At 39.6% G+C, this 19,889-nt stretch overlaps 3 protein-coding genes across 8 annotated transcripts; 2 read left to right on the forward strand and 1 right to left on the reverse strand.

The window, feature by feature from the left end:
• The first annotated feature begins 2,540 nt into the window (after positions 1–2,540).
• Positions 2,541–8,484, forward strand: LOC112465947 (serine hydroxymethyltransferase, cytosolic). 4 transcript variants are annotated; one of them, XM_025033759.1, is made up of 7 exons: positions 4,142–4,744; positions 4,828–5,304; positions 6,205–6,398; positions 6,508–6,719; positions 6,795–7,119; positions 7,214–7,713; positions 7,934–8,484. In XM_025033759.1, exons 1-7 carry the CDS (start codon positions 4,289–4,291, stop codon positions 8,098–8,100), a joined length of 2,331 nt encoding a protein of 776 aa, XP_024889527.1. In that variant the 5' UTR covers positions 4,142–4,288; the 3' UTR covers positions 8,101–8,484. The 4 variants fall into 4 exon arrangements, with proteins under 4 accessions (XP_024889528.1, XP_024889527.1, XP_024889529.1 ...); XM_025033760.1 differs by lacking the exons at positions 4,142–4,744; positions 4,828–5,304 and adding an exon at positions 2,541–3,034; XM_025033761.1 differs by lacking the exons at positions 4,142–4,744; positions 4,828–5,304 and adding an exon at positions 5,313–6,033.
• Positions 8,485–9,955: 1,471 nt separating this feature from the next.
• On the reverse strand, positions 9,956–13,113 carry LOC112465948 (Golgi to ER traffic protein 4 homolog). The gene is made up of 6 exons (XM_025033763.1): positions 12,966–13,113; positions 12,793–12,871; positions 12,312–12,546; positions 12,103–12,241; positions 11,795–11,935; positions 9,956–11,718 (listed from the first exon to the last, which is right to left on the reverse strand). The coding sequence occupies exons 1-6, from the start codon at positions 13,076–13,078 to the stop codon at positions 11,469–11,471; spliced, it is 957 nt and encodes a 318-aa protein (XP_024889531.1). The 5' UTR covers positions 13,079–13,113; the 3' UTR covers positions 9,956–11,468.
• Positions 13,114–14,917: 1,804 nt separating this feature from the next.
• LOC112465949 lies at positions 14,918–18,600 on the forward strand. 3 transcript variants are annotated; one of them, XM_025033766.1, is made up of 8 exons: positions 14,918–15,118; positions 15,810–16,052; positions 16,137–16,521; positions 16,620–16,782; positions 16,897–17,007; positions 17,099–17,221; positions 17,364–17,496; positions 17,592–18,600. In XM_025033766.1, the coding sequence occupies exons 2-8, from the start codon at positions 15,811–15,813 to the stop codon at positions 17,638–17,640; spliced, it is 1,206 nt and encodes a 401-aa protein (XP_024889534.1). In that variant the 5' UTR covers positions 14,918–15,118; position 15,810; the 3' UTR covers positions 17,641–18,600. The 3 variants fall into 3 exon arrangements, with proteins under 3 accessions (XP_024889534.1, XP_024889532.1, XP_024889533.1); XM_025033764.1 differs by having other exon boundaries at positions 14,919–15,118; positions 16,620–17,007; XM_025033765.1 differs by lacking the exon at positions 14,918–15,118 and adding an exon at positions 15,473–15,632 and having other exon boundaries at positions 16,620–17,007.
• Positions 18,601–19,889: the final 1,289 nt, after the last annotated feature.

The raw sequence follows: 19,889 nt of genomic DNA on the forward strand, positions 1-19,889 counted from the left end.
TCTAACAAATTCAAAATCAACCTAAGTGATCTTTATATTGATTGATGTTGAGCATATAAGATTGAATATAAAAATGAGGAATTTGTTTAATCCTAATTGACTACGTTTATGAAAGTTCTCGCATGAAGAATTATGCGAAACTTTCCTGCATTAGAGAGTCATCATCGCCGAAAGCGATCTGGACTAAAAAGTATTACTAGTAAGAAGGTACTTTCACTTTGGCGGAGAGCATAATTCTGCTACATCGTATTACTCCGTTGTCAGTCTTTCTCGACTATGCATCAAGTGCCGCAGTTCGTACACACCGTCGATCCACATGTCATAGTGTTATACTGAACCTCGTTGGCGACTATTCTGAACTCCGAGAGAATAGTAGCTCGTCTTATTGTGTGTCCTGGTCGCCCCCGTGCCCGTCGTATCGCCTTATCAGAAGTCGCGTTATCGGAACGATGTAATTTTCAACTCTCTTCGTTCACGAGTTTTGGACTTGAACGAAGCTATCGTCAGACACAATAATTGTGTATCTCATATCTTTCGTTATATCCTGTTTTTTATTTAATTTCAAAATCCATTCTTTTTCTCTTTCTGCCTCTTTCTCTCTTTATATAGACATGTTTCGTTATTGTCTCTATTCTTTTTTCTTTATTTTAATCTGTCCATTCTTTTTTCTTTCTTTCTACCTCTTTCCGTCTTTAGTTAGATGTATTCTGTTATTGTTTCTATTATCTATTTTTTATTTTCGCCTCTTTCTTTCCTCGGATAGAGACTTCTATAGTCATGGTTCCTGTTCTCCTTTTTTAATTTTAATTTGTGCGTTCTTCTTTTCTTTCTGCTTCTATCCCTCTTTAGATAGCTATGTTTCGTTATTGTTTCTGTTCGCTTTTTCTTATTTCTGCCTCTTTCTTTCCTCAGATAAAGATTTTTATCGTCATGTCGTTTCTGTTCTCTTTTTTTTTATTTCAGTCCGTGCATTCTTTTTTCTTCTTGCTTTTTTTCCTCTTTAGATAGATACTTTCGTCATGTACTCACTATATAAAAGAGCTATATAGTTGCAATGAAAAAATTCTTTTGTTATGACGGCGTTCGTTCGTACAATTATTTACTATAGTAATCGACTATAATCGACATTAATATCCAAAAGATGTTTCATGACCCAAGTAGCAAAGATGACGTCATAGACGTCATTAAGACGTTATTAAGACGCCATTTGACGTCATTTCGCTACTTGGGGAATGACAACTATAGTCTATATTAATAAAGAATTAATTGCTCGTACACTTCTGCGAGACATATTTTTCTATTCGATCGATCCGTTGCGATTACTGTCATACATTCGTTACGCAATTTGCAAATTCGCAAACAAGCTATTCTCGGATATCGGGAATAGCGTGATAAAATATATCAGAAAAGAAAAACATAACGAAAGAAGGAGGGACTTGATCGCATCTCTTTTCGGAATTTAGTTGGATCGAGGAGAAAGAAAACGAAAAAATCTTTAAAAAAGCGTGCGTCTTATCTAGATCTAGATATAAAGTATCTCTGACAGGTAAAACGTTAGGTTTATAAAGCTGAACCGAGAGATCTCCAAATCGACGCGCTCCGTCATCGCTAAAGGCAAATAAGATCTCGGTAAGTAACAAGACGAGATTAGGAGAGGCAGGCGCGCGTGATAGGGGAAGGCATCCGGAAGTTTGATTAAAAAAAAAAAAAAAAAAAACGTTGACCGGACTGGCCGGTTTAGACGCTGCGGAGAAAAAGTCGTCGATCATGCGCTCACTTTCGAATCACGCGATTTGCCTTCACGAGACCACAGTATATACTGTGACGGAATCTACACAGCTGTCTGCTGTCCGTCGAAGCGATTTGCTTTGCGTATTGTGCATTGTGCATCGTGTCGCGCGCGTTACACGGTCCTTCTTTTTTTCTTTTGTTTCGCAATGCTGCCGATGGAACATTTTTCGTGAAGAACCGAAGATGCTTCGACGGAAATTCCGTCGCTGCCATCCGCGAATTTGAAAAAATAAAATAGAAATTGGAAATCTACATAAAATCGGTGTTTTATCAAGATATCATAAACGTATAGTGATAACAACGGTTTGAAACATATTTCATGCGCGTGTCTCGGAAAAATTCATATTACGTGAGAGTGAAAACGTAAAACAATAAAATCAAACTTCGAAATAAGTATAAAAGTGAGATAAGTGAGAAAATATCTTCCGTGAAACTTGAAGACATTTCTATCAAGCTTAATTCTTATAATTTTTAAGTGCGCATCTTTGCATGTCCTGTGTCTTTGCCTTCTTCTCTAGTCCTTCTTTAATTCTTTCTGGATGGGGGAGGTCCAAAAAGTCCTTTTTATTTTGAAAAATATTCAGAACGCTACGAAAAATTGCGCGTTTAAGGGTGAAAAACACGTAAGAAGCATCTGAATATCGGTTCAAGGGATCCTGGAAAATATCTGAAAAGTGCGGAAACCATAATCGACGCGCACGCGACGTCGTCGTCGCGAGACACGTGGGCAGTGTGGGCCAGTGTGGGCACGAGTCGCGGACGCCTCGCGTCTGCGCTTTTATACCGGCGTCCACGAGACGCGACGTGCTTCGTCACGCGATATTTCGCGGCTGTCGTGTCCATAAACGACCCGGGCGTTCGTGCCTCGATTCTGCGAGCAGAAATTGAGGAATTGCAAATATTGCAATTGGGTTTAGCCAGCCAGCCTCGCACGAAGTAGACGTCTACAGGGACGTGCACAAACACCATCAATCGACCAGCCGCGATCGCTGCCGGCTGACTGCGTAGTGCCGAGTGCGTGTCGCGCACGCACACAATACACATACGCCACGTGCGCGCGACAAAGATGGCCGGGAATTGGTCGAGTTTGAATCGGCGCGGTTTTCAATTGGTCGAGAACCTGCTGCGCGCCCGCGGCCGACATATAAAGGACTTTGCCGATCAAGGACGCCTCGCAGACGCGTACGGCCCTCCGCGTAGCCGAGGTTATCATCTCTCGACCACGTGTTGCACACCGGAACTAGTGAGTATTTTTCGAGTAATCATTTATCAGTAATTATTGTTGATATAGTTTTGTTCGCGATCGCGCAGCGCGCCGTAACGATTTATGTGCGATAATAACCCGCAATTGGCGTGTATTTGCGCTATTTTTCGAATTTACGAAAGTGAAAAGTCCTCTTTCATGGACAACCGGTAGCTTAACAGCCGAAGATGATCCTCGAGATCATCTTCGGATATTCGTGTGAAATCAACGCAAAAGTCGAAACGATTTAAAGCTCTTTGGGAGCTTTCCAGCAAGCGACACAAGTCGACACAGGTATCGTTTTGTCTTTGTTACTCATTGCCAAAAAAGAAAGATAGAACGACGTTTGTGTCGGCTTGTGTCACTTGCTGGAAAGCTCCCATTGTTTGCAGTCAGTCATGGCTCCGACTGCTCGAGAACGAGCGTTAGAATGCGTTCTAGCTTCTTTGATTGTACTTGATTAGCATTTTGCCAGGGCCGTAGCTGAGCGGAAGCGAAATGGGAGGGTCCCTGCCGACCGTGAGAAAGAGCGGCAATTTTTATATTAATTATTAAATAAAATAGAATTTTCAGAGATCAGTTTGAGAAATTTATTTAAATTCTATCTTTAAATTTATAAGTTTAATAGTTATAAGTTTTACTAACGTTCTAAATTTAAAAGAATAATGCAGGTTTAATAATGCATATTATACTTTACTTTCTTATATATATATATTCGCGGCTTTGAACAGTTTTTATATAACACGTGCGTGGAAAGTGGCCCATTACGCGCGTGTTTTTTGTGCGACAAATAGCCACGTCCACACACGAGAAATTTTCCACTCGAAACAGTGCGGTAATATCTCATTCCCGCACAGTCTCTCATTCCCGCACAACTCATTTCCGACACTCTCCTTATTCAATCATTGGGTGCGTTCAGCAGACCAAGCCGCTGAGTAGCAGTCAAACGTGCGTGGCTCTTACTTTTAGAACCAACCAATCAACGCAGAGCGTTGATAAGACGAACTCAACAGTTGTGTCTGCTGAACGCGGCCATTCTGTATGTCTTTTCCACTAGTGACTAGAGTCCTTTTATTTCTCACATCTTCCGACATCTCGCGGCGCGCGGAAATACTCCACGAATTACCACAGCGATACTCAGACATAACCTTCCCCAATAACTGTACATAGTAAAGTCATTTGTGACATACACAGTAAAATAAAAAAAAATAAAAAAAAATTCGCAACAAGTTACTAAAAAATAAAAAATAAAAAATGAGTGACAAAAACATCATCATACCAGACATCTTACCAGAAACGGCAGAAACCGATAGCGACGACCAACTAACACCTCCAGAGATGGCACAAATTGCAAAAAACACGATAGAAGATCTACCTTCAAAATCCAAAGAAAAATATACAAATACATATAACAAGTTTATACAGTGGACAATTGATAAAAAAACGTTCATCTCGGAAAGCACAATATTAACATATCTCACAGAATTATCAAAAATACATAAGCCATCCACCTTATGGTCAACTTACTCAACGCTCAAAACGACTCTAAATATTAACAACAATATTAATATTAACAAATATAATAGACTCATTCCATTCCTGAAGAGACAGTCACAAGGATATACACCAAAAAAATCAAAAGTATTAACATCAGAACAAATTCAAAAATTTCTCAACGAAGCTGATGACCAAAATTATTTACTTATAAAGGTAATGTATCAAATACAAACATAAACTTTTACGTTAATAAAAAATTTTATACAATGTGTACATATATACTAAATTATTTACAGGTAGCTATGATATTTGGAATTTGTGGTGCATCCAGAAGAGAGGATCTCATCAAAATAAAAGTTAATGACATCGAAGACAAAGAAACTATCTTGCTCGTTAAAATTCCAACTACAAAACCTTACAAACCAAGATCTTTCATAATCACCGATGAATTCTACACTATATCTAAAAAATATATAAATTTGAGACCAAAAAACGTCGAAACCTCAAGATTTTTTCTAAATTATCAAAATGGAAAGTGCATCAAAAAACCAGTTGGAATCAACAAATTCGGAAAGATTCCAACAATTATCGCATCATATCTACAATTAGCAAATCCTCATTCTTACACTGGCACCTTTCGTCGCACTTCTGCCACGCTGCTAGGAGACTCTGGAGCAGACATAACAACATTAAAACGACGCTGGAAATCCAATACAGTTGCTGAAGGATACATTGAGGACTCCATCTCCATCAATGACAAAAATAACTATTTCGTAATTGAACTTTTAAGGCTGAACTTTCGCACATTTCTATTTGAAATATAATTTTAGCCTTTGACAATAATATTACGCGAATGCACTTGAATCGGAATAGATTTTCTCTTCGTCCTTGTAACATCGTAATCGATTAATTGTGTCTTTTTTTTTCATTATTAAGATAACAGTAATCTCTTCTTACAAATGAAGAATTTTTCCTGTATCTTTGTTAGTTTATACATTTTATATTTATCTTATCTCTCTATTATTTCATGCGTTATATAAGATTTGTATAAACATTAATTATGCCTTTACTGTAACAATCACGAAGTTGTTTGACGATATTTTTTCCTTAATAGCCTTAATTGATCATTTTTCCGGAACGTACTTTTAATTTACCGCGAATTATTCTATTATAGTTTTTACGTCATGTTGATACGTACATATTACATTTATCACGCAGAGAGATTGTTTATCCATTATTTGCAACGTCAAACGAATCATCGTAACGTTTTACGCTATTATACATCAATGTTTGTCAATGTAATTGCACCACGCAAGGGGTTATCGTTGGAAGTATGAACTTTAGTCACTTTAGTGTGGTATGAGCTAACAATTCACACGATATTATATATCTACTTAGCGCATTGCACGTCGGATCGCAGTCGAAGCAACACGCTACAAATTTTCTACTTTATCAAAACTCTTGTACAATTTAATTGATTTCTGTAAATTTATTACATTAAGGTATTGTCGGATCGAGAAAAAAAATATATTTTGCAAACGCAAGAAGTTTAATAGTCAATTATTACCTAACTGTTCACATGTATGATAATATTAGTAGATATAAATAAATGTATAAATGATTAAAATTGATTACAGAGGATATAAAGTAAAAATTGTTATGACTGTCGACAGGGCATGGCTGCGATACTTCGTAAGAATATTTGGGAGAGCGATCCCGAGCTCTTCGAGCTGATGAAGAAGGAGAAGAAACGGCAGGAATCCGGGCTGGAGCTGATCGCGAGTGAAAACTTCACATCTCTCAGCGTACTTCAGTGCCTGAGTTCGTGTTTGCACAACAAGTACAGCGAAGGATTGCCTGGTCAAAGGTGAGATTACGTATCACGTACATACGATTACTTTTTCATACCGCGTTCCTCTTACGAGCATATCCCTCGTTCAAGACTGACTATTTTTCTGTTGTTATTGCAATCGTAGGTACTACGGTGGAAACGAATTTATCGATGAAATTGAATTGCTGGCGCAGAAACGCGCCTTGGAAGCCTTCAATCTGGATCCTGAGCTATGGGGCTGCAACGTGCAACCCTATTCGGGAAGTCCGGCGAATTTCGCGGTGTACACGGGCCTGTTGGAGCCTCACGGACGTATAATGGGTTTGGATCTACCCGATGGTGGCCATCTCACTCACGGTAAACGCGAATAAATCGAAGAAACTGCACGTGCATGTTGGGCACTGTTTCGTTTAAACTGCGTTTGTGCGCTAGGTTTCTTCACGGCGACCAAGAAGATCTCTGCTACATCCATCTTTTTCGAATCGATGCCGTATAAGGTTGATCCTACGACCGGCTTGATCGACTACGATGGACTCGCGAAGCAGGCGAGATTGTTCAAGCCGAAAGTCATCATCGCTGGAGTCTCCTGCTATAGCAGGTGCCTGGACTACAAACGTTTTCGCGAAATTGCCGACGAGAACAACGCCTACCTTTTCAGCGACATGGCTCACGTGTCCGGACTGGTCGCCGCCGGATTAATACCCAGTCCTTTCGAATTTAGTGACGTTGTCTCGACAACTACACATAAAACTTTACGGTATGGAGCCATTTCCTAATGATTGCGAGCATATTTTTTATCATAGTGATTAAAATAATAGAGCGAGATGTTTTCTTTGTCCAATTCCTCACAGAGGCCCGCGCGCTGGCGTTATTTTCTTCCGGAAAGGCGTCCGAAGCGTCACGAAGGATGGCAAGAATATTATGTACGACATAGAGAGTAGAATAAATCAAGCGGTCTTCCCGGGTCTTCAAGGTGGGCCTCATAATCACGCTATCGCCGCTATAGCTACCACTATGAAACAGGTGAAGACACCGGAATTCCTCGAGTATCAGAAGCAAGTGGTGCTTAACGCGAAGAGATTGTGCGCCGGTTTGCAAGAGCGCGGTTATAACATCAGCTCCAACGGCACGGACGTCCATATGCTGTTAGTGGATCTACGATCCGCGGGCGTAACCGGCTCAAAGGCCGAGAAGATCTTGGAAGACATTTCTGTCGCCTGTAACAAGAACACTGTTCCCGGTGACAAAAGTGCGTTGAATCCTAGTGGTATCCGTTTAGGAACGCCCGCGCTCACTACTCGTGGCTTAGTCGAGAAAGATATGGATAAAGTTGTGGACTTTATAGACAGAGGTAAGTATTACAAATATTTCAGTATCACAAGAACTCGTTAGTGTTCAGTGACTTCGATCGCTAAATTACGAAAGAATACTATGGCGATTTATATTTGTTATTTGTGACATTTTTATGTCACGAGGAACAGTTTCTGAGCACTAACGAATCAAACACTGTAACTTAAATATGTATAGCATATAATGAGATTAATAATAAATTCAATATTATTTCTGTATAGGATTGCAACTTTCGAAGGAAGTGAGTGCTATTTCCGGCCCAAAGCTGGTTGACTACAAGAGAGTATTAAATACCGATGAGAATATTAAAGCAAAGGTTGCGGCTCTGAGGGAGGAAGTGGAAACTTTCTCGAGGCAATTTTCGATTCCTGGTCACGAAACATATTAACCACGAAACATACTTCGCTTAATGTTCCAATTTAAATTTTCATTGTGCCATTAATTATAGGTTTAAATTATTGTTGTATTTTTCTACAAAGAGATCTGTTTCGTGACAAAGAAAGATATTATTCGTGTATCTAAAATTGTGAAATTCAACGCGGCACATTCAGAATCTATTCTAATAAATAGATCCTTTATCTAAGCAGGCACAAAATAAAAGTATCGTAAAATTTCTCCCAAAATAGTATCTGAAACATTCGAGCTTTCTTCTGGTACAAATCTACCAGTTTTATAATTTTACAGTGTTCTTACGCTCTACTTATAATGTGTAAAAAAATTGCATGCTAAACGAAAATGTAATTATACAAAAAGAAAATTTATATGATTTAAGACGATTATAATAATCAGACGTGTTATCTGATTTGCTATCTACAAATTGTTATTTATTTGATGACGAAAAGTTCGTTATTATTTTCAACATTATTTATGTCTCTCTTTAATATTATTTATGTGACGCGTGGCTCCGTGAGCACGTGGACCCCAGTTGGCAGATGTCAAGTTCGATCCCACGTATGCCTTATTTTTATTAGGTTTATTGAAAAACTAATGGCTGCAAGTGAAGGAGGCGAAAATGATAATCCATTTTGGGATATGTCAAAAAGATAGAGTGGCCTGACGATACTTTTAAACGTAATAATACATGACTAAGGCTGCACGGTAATACTCACCGCCAGTGAGTAAACTAAAAATCTACAGTTTACGTAAAGTTATGTAAAATGTGAATTTAAAGTATCGGCGGTGAATGTTGAGTCTAAGAACTAGCGTTTGCTAGTGTGCAATTTTCTTGTTATCTGAAATACAAGTTCGATACATCTGGGTTTCATAATAACCCTCCGACTTTGTCAGAGCCTTTTTGATTTCTCAAACGCGCGGAGACTGTCACGAGGCCATGTTTACATTGATTAAAAATTGCTCACACATTAGCATCAATGGCGTCAGTGCGTGTATCCGCGATATTCGCGCAAATTCAAATTCCAGCCGAAAGTCATGCGTTATTATCATCGTCGCCGTGGTTGATGACGCTGGACCGTGATTGCGGGATATTGATAAGAGAATGTCTGTCCGGTCTCTTTCCTCCTCCCTAAATTGACGAAACCGCAAGTTGCAACGTTCGTCACACTAAAAATGGACAATCATCGTGTGGTAGTAATGTCGCGGGTCAACCATTTCAACACACTTTCGGTGTTTTATCAATTGGGTTCATATTACGTAGCCTTCGTTCTGCGTTATTAAATTTCTCTCGAGTTCACAAAATAATGCTCTAAGTACATTTCATACTGCGGTAATTAAAGTTAATTAACATAAGCTAGCTACAAATATTTGATTTGTACGTAACAACAAGGGTGATTTTGACCAAATTCTGATTAATTTAATTGATTAGCGTAGTCAATCAAACACTATCTTGCTTATTTAAATACAATACACACACATACATATATACACACGCATACATCGCATGTATCATATCTTATATATCCCGTCCTCTTAGGTTTAGCATTGTTTTTTATTTGTACAACGTAATATTGAACATAAATTTTATATTCTAATTTGTTTTAATATTTTTGACTTTGTTAATATATCACTCTTTTAATGACTTATAATCACTGATTTTGTCATTTCTCTATAACATATACCATCTTCATATTGATCATGTTCGCGAAAATTTTAACGTATTTATCGTTTTTGCTTGACGTTTCCAACATAAAATGGCATAGATATTAGCAAGATAAAAAAATATTTTGTAAAAAATATTACGTCATATGATTTAGGAATAAGTGTTGCGAGTATCGATAAATCCGTTATATTGTGAGATAGTATTTTAATTAGGAACATGATGACAGAGGCATATTTGCACGTTTCACTCAATTCACATACATCTATTAAATTAAGTATTTCTATCGAATACACGGAGGAGGAGCTGCTATTAGAATAATATATCGGGTAACCATTATTTGTTATTATTATTTTTCAAGTATATAATTTATACAAATATAATACCTAAGTTAAATCTTCAAAAGACTAATCCCACACATACACATTCCAAAGTATTATCAAACGGAGAATTAATATTACATCATTTTCATCAAATTAATATACATTGCTTAAATTTTTTTACAAAAGAACAATTAAAAATGTAGAATTTTTCGATTATTCTATAATGCAAGTATCAATTATGAATATTATGATTTATCCTATGATGCAAGTATCAATTATAATTTATTATTATCATATTATTATAACAATTTTGGTTTAAATAATTCTGATAACGTAATAGACAATGAAATATATAATAAAGGATACTCAGTACATATACATGTGTTTCTAGAGAGATATATTTATTACAAAGCTAAATTTATTAGTCAAATGTCTATGGTTCCGTTTTCGTTTACACAGCAATATTATATTACTTTTATTAGTTAATGCTGTGAAGATTTTTATTACACAGTGCGATGGTCATTTTATTTCCTTAGTTAAATATATGAATTTTATTTCTCTATTGTTTTAAATGATTACCCATATCAATATAGAATCCAATAAATAAATATATCGCTCGTTGCTCCAAGTATAACTCTCTTTCTCGATGTCCTAGCAACAAGCAGTCTCGGTAAGCATTCTTTTTTTTTCGGAAGCTACAATTATGTCACATTTATTTGTCCACACGCATTTTAGTTTATATAAAATAAATTTTCGATCCAGCAGTTACACGCAGGTATATATTCATGTGGTTATATGCACGGTATACGGGTTGTAGCTAATGGCAAGGATTTTATTCAAAGTCCAAGTATAATTGCTGAATTCATAACAGTATGTACGGAATGAAAATATTGACTTTTATCACAAGAGTCAACTCATACTCTTTCAAATTTTTACACGCAAATTGATCATTATTACACATTTCAAATATTATTCAATCAAGGCTTTTTATTCAAAATCATGCGTCTCATTATTGCACATGTACAAATCTTACTTGACTAAAAGTAGTATAGAAAATATTAGATATGTATAAAATAATAAAGATGCCTATCTGAATTCTACTATTGTGAATTCAGTGTAAATAACTTACAACTTTGATAAATTCCCGTAAGAAGTCGTCCCATGTACTCTCAGGGTTCTACATAGTTCCGAATTACCATTTCTTCAAACAACAGTAATTCTTTTAGCTTTTTTTCTTTTGTCGTAAACGATAACGTCCGCAATTTGAAATTTCATTGTCGGTTAACACAGGTGCAGTTAGTGAAAGTATTTGGGTCGATGAATAATATATAAAAAGTTCGATATTCAGCATCACACTGCACAGTGTTGCCTCACCTTTAATCAATCAAGTTCTTGCGCGGCGTGCGACGTTGAGGCTGTATTTCGTTGCTCGTCGTCCGAATCGTCGTCCTCCAGGCCGTTGAAGAAGGATTGCAATAACGAGCCAAATAATCCCTGATTGCGCGGGCGCGGAGGTGGAATATTGAAAAAAAGTTGGCCTATTTTATCTAAGTACTGTCGATAACACGGATCTCTGTTTAAAGATATCTGGTACTGTTCACAAAGTACTGTGAACACCGCTAGTTTACCACTGCAAAATATCACATCGGAGGAGAATAGAGGAAGTGCTTATATAATGAAAAATGTATATCGAGTATATGACGTACCTGTCAATGGTTTTGAGTAGAAAAAACAAGAAGTTTAATAAAGGAAGAAGATATGGCGGGCCGCTATTTATTTTTGGATGCCTCGAAGTGTAAGAATTGAAGGCCTCTTGCGCCGTTGCTTTGTTTTGTAAACAAAGATACCTGAAAGGTTGATGATTATATGTATGAAACTTGTATAATAATCTTAAATAATTCCAATATTTCTAGTTCCCTAAATCTGCTATATTGTTATATCTATTTATTCTTACTACGATACATTTTTAATAAGACTTCCAATATTAAAATTGACATAAAGTCGATCAACTTACTGTAAGACTGCTTGAGCTATAAAAAGATCTATTTCGTTCATGTATCCACGCTGCTCGTGAAGTTCGACCAGCATCGCGGCACATCCAGAACCATCTCTACTATGTATAAAGTGTTGCCTCGCCATTATGTAATTCTTTTCTGATTGAAAAATAGATCCATTATGTATAGCGCGTTCAAAACAAGTGTGCGGTAAAAATCAGAAAATTACCTCTCCAAAAGACCTGAGCTATCTTCTGGTGTAAATCTGGATGACCAGTTTTGTAATCCGTACCCTTTACGCTCCATTTAAGCGCAGACTGCACAAACACCTCCCTTTCCGGAGACGTAGGGCTCATTAAACTGAACAGGCTCGTGATCTTTTCGAAGAAGCCTTGCACAGGTACCGTTCCAGATTGCATTAAAACGTTGACAAATAAAATTCCTAAGTCGGCTCCACTTGCGTGCTGCAAGAAACGCACAGGTTGCAAACGTGGCGTAAAATATCATCGAAATTGCTCCTCACTTTCATCGCGACCGATCATATCCGCGACAGCGGCGCATCTCTCGGTTATTAATTATGATTTACTTGGAGACACACGGGCCCTACGGGCGTTCGGTCTCGCTGACAAAAATTGCAGAAATCGTTTTACGGGAAACACGTTAAAAAAAATCCCTCGACACTCACGACGCGCGCGAACAATTACGCGTACCTGTTCGTGCTGTAACAGAAGCATCGAGCCGTTGTAGAGCAATTCCAGGAGCTCCGAGTATTTTCTCTGACCGAGGTATCTGCAAGCGGAGGGAGGTTAGAAACGGGCAAGGGTTTTGAAGGCGCGGAGGCGCGCTTCGACCGCGCGGGGCGGCCGGGCCCGCCGAATCTCACCTGAAATATAAAGTTCGATACATCTGATGGGCCTCATAATAGTTTTCGGAATTTATCGAGGCCTCCAATTTCGCTAGAACTCGCTGGACACCGTGACTGTACCGCGAGGCCATGTTTACACTATTTGGGAATCTCCGCCGCGGCCTGCGCGCGCGCGGTTGGCACCAGTGTGCGCGTTTTCCCCCCGTGACCCCCGTTCCACGCGCGTGCGATTTAAATTTCGAAAACGCCACGCGTCGCTGGAATGAATTGTTACGTGTGCGCGCGTACGTACGTGGGCGTGCGGGTTGGATTGATCGGGATATAATTCTGCCCACTTGCTCGACGAGACGCGCGAGCGGCGCTAAAAATGGACAATCATCGCTTCCCGTCGCGTTTTAATTTCATGCGCGCTGGCCGCGTCACGCGCACGAGACGGCCAACTATTTCAGTACTTTCGGTCTTTTATCGATTGACTCCGTATCACGTACTTAGCTTCACAACATGTACACTGTTAAGCTACTCTCGCAAGTTCGCAATGATGCGCTAACAAGTATATTTCATACCGACGTTAATTAAGCTAATTATCACGAGCTATGTGACAACGCAACGACAATAAGCGTTAAAATAAAAAGTTAAAATGAAAAGTTAAAATTCTTATAAGACGATTATAGATTGTTTTATGTATATACGAGTCAGAGTATATAAGATTTGATATTTCTTTTTTTTCTGTGTAATTTTGATTGAATGATTCTGATTAAATTAATCGATGATTATAATTATCAAGTAATACTTGTGTTATCTCGCTAATACAGATAGAAGTAGTAATTGTTTAATGAGAGAGAAAATTTTAAGTAATTATTTAGAATTATATAGAATTAGTGTTAGAGTTAGAGTTAGAATTAGAATTATTCGAATTATATAGAATTAGAATTATATATAGAATTTTTGCTTCAAGCGATTCTGCTAATTGAATCAATTGCTGATTAAGTTAATAGGTGGTTAATGTCCATTTTGTTAACGTCGGTAAAATTATTAATTTTTGTTGCTTACATGTAGAAAAAAAGATCACATTAAAAAAAAACAACGAATTATATTTCAAAATTTTGCTGTAAACAATTCCATTGAGTTAATTGTCGAGATTAAGTTAATCGTAGTTTAATCAAAGTCGCCCTAATGTTCATTTCTGTCAATGCAGATAGCTCTAAGAATTAGGAAAAGATAAAAAGTAAGTTAAAATGAGATTAAAGTTAATCTACATTGATAGAGAAATGGACATTGAACATAAAAAGATATAAATTCTGCGCGACTGTAAATCAACAATCCACCGTGAGAATAATTGCGCTTCTAAAAAAAACTACCATACAATATAAATAAAAAAACACCTATATGCGCGTGCGCGCATGATTAACGTTAGTCATCATTAGTAGATTAAAAAACGTTGCGATATACTGCGTCGTTTCGCGTCAAATCGGAGCCGATACTTTGTAGGAAAATCGGGATACGTTGGAAGGACAGTTTTCCGGATGATAAGGATCTTTTTTTTAATAAGAATATATAGTGGAAGGAAGAGCGGATGCTTCCCAAAAGGGTTAACGCACGATAATGTTATCTCGGCCTTGCCCCTCGCGGGGACGTTTACTCGCCCGGCGGTTCAACGATCGCGCGCGAGTATTCGGCGCCGCGCCGCGACGCGACGTGACGCGACGCGTCGCGACGCGCGCCGCGGCGTGCCGCGAGTCGGCGTAATATATCAATTGTAAAAAGTAATATTGATAAATGCGCAAAGTGGCGTCGCGTAAGCGCAGCCGGGCCGCCCGTGTGTACACACACGTCCGCGCGCTCGCGCGCGCACGTATGCACGTATATACACGTGGGCGCCCTCTCCCCCCGCCATCCCGCGTGCGACGCGTACACGTGCACACCCACGCGTACGCACACATGTATACACGCGGCCGAAAAGCGCGTAGAGCGCGGTGCGCCCCTGGCGGCGGACCGTGCAAGTGAGCCCTCGCGGAAATAATTATCGCGATTTATGTTATTTGCAAATGTGATCCGGGGGTTTAATTAATTAGGCGATGCCGAGGAGCGGCGACTGACGGCGACGGACGGGCTCCTGGGGCTACCCGGCTACGCCGCGAGTGGAGGTGGTGCAGCGACGGCCGCGGCACGGGGTGAGTGCACGTACCGGAGACTCCGGAGAGTAATGTACGTTCCGCGTTGTACGGCGGCACGTCCCCCCTGCGCGTGACGGAAAGGGGGGCGGTGGCTCGCCCGCTCCGCTCGCTCGCTCGCTCGATCGCGCGCGGCGGCGGCGTCGGCCGGGGCACTTTTTTTATCGGTTCTCTCGCCGGTCCGCTCGGCGATAACAATGGCCGAACGCGCTCGGCGTCGCTCAGGGACGGGTCCGACGACGAGCGATCCGCCGTCGGCCGACGGTGCCGACGGACGCGGCTCGCCCGAGCGGCCCGAGCCGCCCGAGCAGGCTTCGGTGTCCGGTGATCACCGTGCGATGAAGCGTGCTCGGCGCGCGGCGGAAGTCCGCGCGCTCTCGATCACGCTCGCCGACGTTCTCGACCGGCCGGAGTTCGACGGCGACTCTTCCCGGAGCTGCGGGGTCGCGCGCGATAATGGATGAACGAAATTGTCGCGACGCGTATCGATCGCTGGCACTATCGGCGTCTATTTGTGCGTTTTTTTCCTTCTCCGTGTATATGTTGTATAAATAATTGACGATTAATCCTTTTGCACCTGATGCATCTGATAAAGATTGTGTATCGAATAGATCTTTGTGTGTAAAGAGATTTTACTCGCAATTTCATTGTGTTGAAAGATTCATTCATGTGTCCGATTGTATGTATGCAGAATGGACCTGGCGGAAACTATGAAGAACATTGTTGCCAAAGGTATGCAAACTGAAATGGGTCCGCCGGGTGGAGGATCGGGTTATTCCGCGACCCCGAGCAGCGCCGGATACGTCACGGAGAAGATGTACATGTTGTTACAAGCGTATCTGCAAAATAAAGGATGGAATCCGAGTATCGAGCTCCTGCAGTGCTTCTCGGAATTCAAGGATGCCTCTATGATGCCGAGCGCCGCTTATTTACAGTGAGGATAAACGTTGTTTTTGCAGTTAAACACAGCTTCTTTGCGTTTGTTGCAAAATATTCACTGCGTTTGATATGTTTACAGGATGATGGCATCTCGAGTCGCACTGGATTCGCAGGGAAGATTAGTCCTTAGAGAGAACGGCAAGATAATACTACCCTACGAACACTTCGCCAACGCCGTAATGTTGAAACACATGAATGGGCCACACGGCTTACATCTTGGCTTGGAGGGTACGGTCAGAGCAGTCATGGAATCTTACACCATTGGGAGAGAGTGCTTCGGGATGGAGAAGGAATTTATTATAGAAGTCGTGCAAAACTGTCCGAATCCAGCTTGTCGCTATTACAAAAATCAGCTGGAGCTCACTCAGAAGATGGGCCACATGGCACCGACTTACATCCAGGATAACGAAGCGACCGCGTCCCTTCTGCGCAGCGGTTTTCCACATAGTACAGATTTCCAGGCAGTGAGCAAACTTTTTATACGATATCTCCTACTTGTCGCTTGCTATTACATAAGTTGAGTTTCGTAACATTTTGTTATGTCTGACGTTTATCTCCGTAGAGCCTAAGCAGCGCTAATCCGAATACACACATGGGAGGATCCGCGGCGGATTTATCGGAGATGAGGGGTGCTGGTAACCAAATGAATCTTCAACGTCCTCCAAGCCGTCCGTCATTAAATATTCCGCATCGGCCTGTATCGCAAGAGAAGAAAGTGCCATCCGGCAAGCAGCATTACGAATCTCTAATACCTAATATACCAATCTCCGATCACAAGTTGACGGACTTTTTACGCACCAATCTGGATAACTTGGACAATCTGACTTCTCTCGGTTTAGGGAACTTACAAGGATTAGGGAACGCCAATAAGGACCTATTGGCGCTGCACAACGGCGCATGGCCTTTAGAAAGTGAAAAGGGATCCCGGTCATCGTCTTCAAATTCGGAAGGTGATTAAGAATTCGCTGCATACGCGCGGCGTAATGCACGCTTTTAACGTTAAAATTAAGTTTAAAAATTAACGCGTGAATCTACTTTCAGGTGGTCAAGAGAAGATTGTGCGTACTTTTGCAGAAGTGATGAAAAACATGGCAAGAATGAAAGCTTGCGTACGGCCGGCAATGTGTAAGCCGTACGGCAAACAATCCGAGGCCCTGCAAAAAAGTAATTCTCAATTTTACCAACTGTTTTTCGTTTCTCCTTTTCCTTTCGTTCTCTGAACATTTATTGCACTGTAAAATTTTATATAAGTTTTCTTTCTCAAAGTAGTTACAAAGATTTTCACGTTGCTTGTTCCCAATTGCAGCACTGGTCGATACAATACAGCTTGTACAATCGTTGAGAAGCTTCTTGCCGCCTCCACACATACCAGTCTCGAGCTGGAAAAACGAAGATAAACACCGATTAGATCACACCGGTACCCCTTACCTGTCAACGTTGTAAGTAATTTTACTGGGACTACTGCCTTTAACTCTATTGCTAATATATATATATCTCTCTCCTACTATATACATTCTATTGGTTTTCTTAACAGAAAAGCTGGCGGGATGGAAGAATTATGCGAGCAGCGTAAGCTAGACTAACTGTCGTCTTCGCTTTACTCGCGACAGACCAAGTTTCGTCTTTTTGCGCTCTATGATGTTCTAGTCACAAGATGTTTATTGATTAGCTGGGTGTTTCGTATCTAAACAACCCGATGGATTGCTCAAAAAAGTTGTTGGCGTTTAGGACTTCAAATACTAAGAGACAAAATGAGTCATGCGTGGACTGTGATAAACGTGGGTAGCGTGAAACAAAAAGATTTATATGTAGGACTAAATTCTCACACCGCGTCATCTTAGGGATTCTTACTAGGTTTATTTCATCGCTGTAATTTGATTTCATATTGTCATTGCTCTCGATCTGCCTATGGGGCTTATTCGGAAATAATCTATCGATTAATCCCGCGATTATACCGAAAGCCCAGCGACTGAGTTACGTAATTTACGATTACGTCAATTACATAAACAATGAATATTCGATATGAATAGCATTTATATTTACCGATTTAATAATTTGCCGTTTGTGTTCCAATAATTACTACCTGATTAATAACATATAAGGCTTTTTTATATGTATAAAGCTGTTATGTAGGCGTATAAAACTTAAGTCGAAATGAGAAGCAAAGACTAAATTGGTCTGGTACAAAAGCTTTTGCTGCTAATCGATTGCTACTTCCACATTCGCGGCATAGGTGCATAAAGAAAGAGTTGACAGTTTTCTCGATTATTGAACTCGTTATTTTGTTTTTAACTTGTTTGTTAAATATATATATTCTTTAGAACTTTGAATTAACATGAATCGAGTTATTCGATTAGCGAAATAATTACTGTGTTCAACTTATGTATACAATTTATATGTATACATATTTCCTTTAAAAAGATTTATATATATGCGTTATTATTTATTTTTAAGGGTGAGATGAACATATATCATTGTTATTTCTACTGTTCGTTGAACAAGCATGCGTTACGAATGTTAAAAGATTTGTAATTCCATGGGCAGTATATATATGCGGTGTGCAAGTAAAAAAAAGAAATCATTGGTCAATTCATATAGGTATTTTTTAAAAAAGTAAATTATTTCTTAATATATACGTAGAAAAGGAAAAAGAACGAAATTGTTATGAGAAACTTTTAAGGGGGTGTGATTTGCACTGACGCTCAAAGACTTCACCGTGCACTAAGTATTATTACGCAGAAACGTTTTTACTCTTGCGAGGGAAACTGCAAATTAGAGGAATTGCGTTTGTGGCTTCGATCGAACACTTCCTCGGGCAAACGGCATATCGTATCGGTTGCAGGAGTAAAACCGTTTCCTACTCGGTTGTTATATGCGCATATAAGCGGTATGATAAAATGTTTCCTTCTTTCTCGATAATGTAAAGTTACAAGACGTTCGTCTTTGGATGTAAGCGATAAATGCCGTGTATACCGCGCGAATGCAAGATCGCGCGCGCGACACTCGAATGCGTGAGCTCTGTTTTGCGGGCTGTGTGTATGTGTCTGCAAGAATGTGGAGTTTTGGCTATCAAATAGCAAAATTTTATATGAATGCGCGTATGTTGAAGATGTCTTTCTATACATGTATCTGTTATTATTTACTACACGTATGCAGCGAATGTGCCGATCGATTACCAATTAGGAGTCGGATCCATGATTTGAAAGACTATGCGATTTTTTTATTATCTTTTGTTCTGTTTTTTTTTTTTTTTTTTGTTTTTTTTTTTGGACAAATTATTGCTCTCTTTCATGTCGTTTCTTTTATTTTAGTCTGTATCCTATTGTGTTCGAAAATGGGAAGCATGCGGAGATACGATGACAATTAACAAGTCTGGAGAATAATTCTCGACAGTGATTCTTTATTTGTTTATTTTTTCCACGGCTATTATAGCTGTTTAAACGAGTGTAGATCCGGCTTCTATAGACTGCGTTTTTGTTGACATACATATATAATATATATATATTGACAAGAAGGCTGCTGCAATATGGTTCATAATTCGACGATAACTTGTTGCACACCAAAGTGTATTTCCAATAACTAGGTGGACTTATTTCTTATAATATTATATATTATTATCAAAAAATGCAAACGTAACGTCGTATGTTTGTATCTCGATCGGTCGGTCCGTGTGATCAACGCAATTAAGCATATCCATGACTAAGTCGTTGCAACTTATGCCAAATAGAGAAAAGGGAGCGCGGAAACAGAGTCTGACGGGATAAGGGATTGGTCAAATATACCAAAATAGAATTTGGAAATATACGTTAGGGGCTGCGTCCGAGATAAATCT

This window comes from Temnothorax curvispinosus, unplaced genomic scaffold (genome assembly GCF_003070985.1).
Source record: "Temnothorax curvispinosus isolate PA1 unplaced genomic scaffold, ASM307098v1 QBEX01015669.1, whole genome shotgun sequence".
Classification (NCBI taxonomy): Eukaryota; Metazoa; Arthropoda; class Insecta; order Hymenoptera; family Formicidae; genus Temnothorax; species Temnothorax curvispinosus.

Coding starts and splice junctions, on each gene's coding strand:
- LOC112465948 (XM_025033763.1), bottom strand. CDS start 13,078: ATGGCCTCGCGGTACAGTCACGGTGTCCAGCGAGTTCTAGCGAAATTG. Junction 11,936..12,102: donor ATAGCTCAAGCAGTCTTACA/GTAAGTTGATCG, acceptor TCAACCTTTCAG/GTATCTTTGTTTACAAAACA. Junction 11,719..11,794: donor CTACTCAAAACCATTGACAG/GTACGTCATATA, acceptor GATATTTTGCAG/TGGTAAACTAGCGGTGTTCA.
- LOC112465947 (XM_025033759.1), top strand. CDS start 4,289: ATGAGTGACAAAAACATCATCATACCAGACATCTTACCAGAAACGGCA. Junction 6,720..6,794: donor TGGTGGCCATCTCACTCACG/GTAAACGCGAAT, acceptor TTTGTGCGCTAG/GTTTCTTCACGGCGACCAAG. Junction 7,714..7,933: donor TGTGGACTTTATAGACAGAG/GTAAGTATTACA, acceptor ATTTCTGTATAG/GATTGCAACTTTCGAAGGAA.
- LOC112465949 (XM_025033764.1), top strand. CDS start 15,811: ATGGACCTGGCGGAAACTATGAAGAACATTGTTGCCAAAGGTATGCAA. Junction 17,222..17,363: donor ATCCGAGGCCCTGCAAAAAA/GTAATTCTCAAT, acceptor TCCCAATTGCAG/CACTGGTCGATACAATACAG. Junction 17,497..17,591: donor ACCCCTTACCTGTCAACGTT/GTAAGTAATTTT, acceptor TTTTCTTAACAG/AAAAGCTGGCGGGATGGAAG.